Source organism: Acomys minous (genome assembly GCF_964271855.1).
Source record: "Acomys minous genome assembly, chromosome: 10".
Lineage (NCBI taxonomy): Eukaryota > Metazoa > Chordata > Mammalia > Rodentia > Muridae > Acomys > Acomys minous.
Window position 1 is genome coordinate 32,800,009 of NC_140491.1, and position 4,812 is coordinate 32,804,820.

General features: G+C 59.9%; 1 protein-coding gene across 1 annotated transcript; it reads right to left on the reverse strand.

Annotated features, from left to right (window-relative positions):
• Positions 1–304: 304 nt before the first annotated feature.
• On the reverse strand, positions 305–4,577 carry HMX1 (H6 family homeobox 1). Its single transcript, XM_084798932.1, has 2 exons — positions 3,706–4,577; positions 305–1,424 (listed from the first exon to the last, which is right to left on the reverse strand). Exons 1-2 carry the CDS (start codon positions 4,082–4,084, stop codon positions 796–798), a joined length of 1,008 nt encoding a protein of 335 aa, XP_084655058.1. The 5' UTR covers positions 4,085–4,577; the 3' UTR covers positions 305–795.
• Between the last annotated feature and the right edge of the window lie 235 nt (positions 4,578–4,812).

The window sequence follows — 4,812 nt, forward strand, 5'->3', positions numbered from 1 at the left end:
GATAAAGGGTCAGAGAACCCTCCCCGCCAAGCCTTTGATTTCAGCCCTCAGAACTCTATTACACACTGTCATCTTTACATCCCTACTTCACACTCCCGACCTTTAAGCCTTCTACAGAGATGCAGCTGGGCCTCCTTGTCTGGAGCAGTTGAGTGAAATTTAGGATGGCTCCAGCCTGCCCGCCCACCTACCCCAGAGTAGCCTGAGTCCCTGGCCAGTTTTGGGGAGGGAAGCACTCACTCACTCAGGCCTGCTACCAGAAGCGTGTCTGCCCCAGCGACCACATAGCAGCGAGTCCATCCAGAAAACGTCCCTTTTTATTCCATATGCAAAGAAGTAGATTAATCACAGGGAAAAAAAAAGTCTTCAACAAGCCAAGAGAACCAAGGCAGCCCAGGAGAGAAGCCCTCTTCGGAAGAGAGGCCCAAGATGGGTTGTCCCAATGCCTGAGGCTCTCTGCGCTGTCCCTTGGAAGGGGGCCCTGCTGTCTAGATTCCTGCTAAGTCCCGAGAAAAGGACATTCTGAGTTAGGGGCAGGATGCCTAGGGACAGTCACCATGCGGTTCCTTGGCCAGCCCGTTCCAAGTGTCCGTTTGCTGCCGAGGAGCACGCATCTGCTCAGCACCGCTTTCCTCCGAGCCAGGCTTTAGCCTTGCAGCTGGCTTCGAGTTCCCGCTGCCGCCGACCGGTACTCTCTGGAGCAGCTGCCCACGGAGACGGCCCACCGGAAGGACTGCGAGGTACGCGGTACCTTCCACCGCCTCCTCCGGGCGCCCCTGCCCTGAGGGCGCCGGCTCACACTAGCCCCGGCATCTGCGCACGGAGAAAGGGTACCGAGGCTGCGGCCGGGAAGGCGGCCAGCGGGTAGGCCAGCGCGCCCGAGAAACCGAGCAGCGGCGGTGGCGGCGCGGATGCCGGAGGCGCCAGCGGGAAGGGCAGCGCGGGCCCGGAGGCGGCCGGGGGACTCTCGTGGTAGAGCACAGGCACGCGGACCAAGCGCTGCGCTCCCGGTGGGGACAAGCTGGCTGCCTCCAGCTCCGCTGCCAGCTGCCGCTTCCACTTGTTGCGGCGGTTCTGGAACCAGATCTTGACCTGCGTCTCGGTGAGCTGCAGCGAGGCGGCAAGGCCTGCGCGCTCCGCGCTGCTCAGGTAGCGCTTCAGGTCGAAAGTGGACTCAAGCTGGAAGACCTGGCTGCGCGAGAAGACCGTGCGTGTCTTCTTCTTGCGGCCGCCGCGTGCCTCCCCTGCCGCAGCCGCGGACACTGCCGCTGGGGCCTCGGCCAACTCCGCAGCCTCCTCCCCGCCTGCCGCCGGGCCTTGCGTCGTCACCTCCCGCGGCACGGCTCCTGGCCCTGGGCACCGAGGCCAGGCGCTGTCTGCGCGGCCCATCTCCTCGCCGGCCTCCGGAGAGTCCCGGTCGCTTGCTGCAGGGGAGAAACCGGTATAGTGGTAGGTCTAACGGCTGCCCTACAGTAGTCACTGAGATTGGCTTCCTCCCACCTTCAAATCCCCAACGACTACTATGCCACAAACTGGGAAATATTTCTTGTGCAGGGGTTGGGGACTCCAGCACTGTTGGGGGTGGGGTCTGGAGGGTAGGAAAGTGGCCAAGACAGAAGGTGAAGCCCTTGGTTGTAGCAAACACGTGGCGGCACACACCCAAGAGAAGGACAGAGAGAAGAAAGAAAGAAAGAAAGAAAGAAAGAAAGAAAGAAAGGCAAATCGAAAAGGCAAGTGGACTTCTGGGACTTCTGGCAATCGCAGAAAAAGGCAGGCGGAGGCCCTTCTTTGACCAATGTCTTTCAAAACTTTGAACGATGTCCTTCAAAGTTATGCATATACAGAGACTGACATACAAGCTAGTAGCCAGGGTCCAAAGCCTCCCAATACTCATGGGGAACAGATACCAGAGAAATAAACGAATGCACTCCACTGACACAACCCTGATGCAAACACCCTCAGAGGCAGGCCCTCTGTAGCAGCACAAAACATGCTCCAGAAAAGCATAGAGGAAGGGTTTTCTGCAGACCACAGCATCCCTACCCTACCCAAAGCATCTCTTACACTTGCTTGGGGTCCTGCCTACAGAGGACCTCAGGGCTCATGCTCCAAGTCCTAAGATCCGGTCTGTCAAGGGAAGTCACCAGGTTAAAGAAGTTCAAACGGGGGGGGGGGGGGCTGGTTCATCTCTAGATTTCTGGGCTCATGAAACCAACTTCAGGCCAGCCTGTCTTCTGTCTCTCTAATGGATTAGAGGTCAAGGTGGGTTTTGGTCCAGATTATGCCTCAACATGGGGGGCTTGTATGCATGGCTAAAGATTGCCTGGTTTCCTTGGAAGCATGCTGAATCCCAACTCAGTGTCCACTACAAAGTCATGTAGCAGGATGGTGTGTACACAGCCAGACCTAGGGCTTCCAGCATCCCTACAAAGATACCCAGAGCCCATACACTCACAGAGGTCTATGTGCTCCCACGGAGTGCAAATCTGAGAGCTCTGATAGGGATGGGGAATTCTAACCCGCATGGCGCGAAATAAGGAGGAACCGCCTCTGCCAGGGCTGACCTCTGGGTTGCAGGTGAGGATGGCCCAACTAGAAGGAAGAATAAAATGTGTCCTGCAAGAGGCTTTTAGAATACTATGGGGCCCTGTTTAAGTTTATGTAAAGAAGGCAGGCATCCCAAACCTGGGCTGGGAGACCTGTTCTTTTACACCAAGCTAGGAAAGAGGTGGATATTTAATGGAAAAGAATGGCCCTGGGCCACCCCTGGACTCAGGAGCCCCTGGACCTCCTCACTGATGGGTCTCAGAGTCTCACTGGAGAATCTTTAGCTATATAGAAGTCTGTGTGTATTGAGGGGCAGTCTGGCAAAGAGGGAGTGGGGTGGGGGAGGTTGAAATCTCTATCGGAGTCTTCTCAAGGGTTGCTCTCTAAACAGCAGGCCCTAAGAGAGGTAAGCATCCTCTGGAGACTGGCAGAGTCAGAACGTCCAGGCCAGAGGGGTAAGTGGGTTCTGGGGCTGAGAAGCCCCCCCACCCCCATTCTCTGAGCCCTCTGCAGGAAACAAAGGCCAAGGAGGGGGAGGGGCAAAAAAGAGAGACGGGTAGAATGGATTCTTCAGAGTGGCCTCCCACCAGCCTCAGCCTTAGGTCCTGAGAAGACCCAAAGGAAGGCCCAGGCCCAGGGCCAGGCCCAGCTCAGACTCTGGCTGCAGCCAGAAGAGCAAATAATATTTTTAGGGGCCACAGTTGCTATTGAAGGTCTCCCATCCAACCCCCATAACTGTGGCCCCTCTGCTCAGCCCCCTTTTATTTCAGTGCTTAACCTCGGGGTCTCCCCTCCTCTGCTACCCTTCCTATTTCTTCACTTCCTTTTCAATTTCACTATCTCAATGTGCTCCCTTTCCCTCTCCTGTCTTCCCGCGGCCTATTTCACTCTCCTCTCGCTCGCTCGCTCGCTCTCTCTGTCAGCAATTTCGTGTTCTCAGGGGTCTTAATCCTGGCCTTAGTACATTCCTGCTTGTAGCACTATCCCCGGTCTCCAACAATTGCCCAAGCTGGCGTTCCAAAGGGGTCTCGTACCACCCAGACCTCAGTACACAGAAGACTACTAGCTTGGCTTACCAAGCCCGAAGTCACCAAAATAATGCACACGGAGGAAGCAGGGCCCTGCTCATTGCCTACTCCTTCCCGCACCCTCACTCACTGTCAGGACTCAGAGCACCTCCGTAGCCGCCATGCGCCCGTGGGTACCACCGCGTTGCGCCTCCGCAGCTAAGCGCGAAGGGCGGCCCGGGCCCGGGAGGCGGCCGGGGCCCTAGGCCTAGCGCCCGGGTCCTCGCCTCCCCGCCCAGCCCTCTGCCCGCGCGTAGCTGTCGTCGCCGCTGTAGTCGCTGTCGCCTCATCTGCTCCGGGTCCTCGTCCTCGGGGTCGTCGTCGTCCTCCTCCTCTTCCTCCTCGCGGACACCATCGCCTTGGGCTGCGCGCCCCGTGCCCTTGGCCTCGGCTGCCAGCAGGTTCTCGATGAGGAAGGAAGAGGCGCGGGCTGGCGTGGCGCGCCCGGGCTCGGTCAGCTCATCAGGCATCTCGGTCCCCGGCCCGTCGGGCAATGCTGGGATCTTGGAGGTGGGGGGAGGTCTCTCTGGTGCCCGGGGTGCAGCCGCTCCACAACCCCTCTGGGATTGTGGCGCCCCGCTGCCCAGCGTACGCGCGGGCTGGCCCTGGACAGCCGCTGCGAGGAGCGAGAGCGTCGGGCTCCACAAGGCGAGCGTCGGCTTCTGCGCTGCGCTGGGCTGGGCCGGAGCGGGTGCGCGCGGACCGACGTTCCCGCAGCCGCCGGGCTAGCCTTTCTCGTTGCCTTTCGGGTCGCCGCCCCGGCCGGCCTCACGGAGGCGGAGAGGGGGCGGGGCCGGGGGCGGGGCAGCGTGGGCACCGTAAGCCTGGAGGACCCGCTTCGGCCCAGAGAGAGGCCACTGCAGAAGGCGCCGCCCGGCTGAACCCTGAGCGCAGGCAGCGACGCGGCCCAGGGCAGGCTGCCCGGTAGTCGCGCGGGGGCTACCCCGCGTGATGCATTCCGGCTGTCCCCCGCACCCGCGCCAGAGAGTGAAAGAGGGCGGGGCCTCGGCTTGGAGGCCAATCATTGGCTACAGGGTCGCTGTGAAGTCCATGCTGGCCAATCGCGTTGGAAGAGAGCAGGACTCGCCCACTTAGAGCGTGTCGGAACCCGCAGAACGCGCGGTTTGTGCGTGAGTCCTTGTGACTGTGTGTTTGCGCGCGTGTCATAATTACAACCGACTTGGCCGTAGTCTTTTTT

Bases quoted from the DNA above. Each gene is read 5' to 3' on its own strand.
- HMX1 (XM_084798932.1), bottom strand. From the start codon at position 4,084: ATGCCTGATGAGCTGACCGAGCCCGGGCGCGCCACGCCAGCCCGCGCC. The intron at 1,425-3,705 runs GTGAGTGAGGGT...TCTCCCCTGCAG, and splicing joins AGGTGCTCTGAGTCCTGACA to CAAGCGACCGGGACTCTCCG.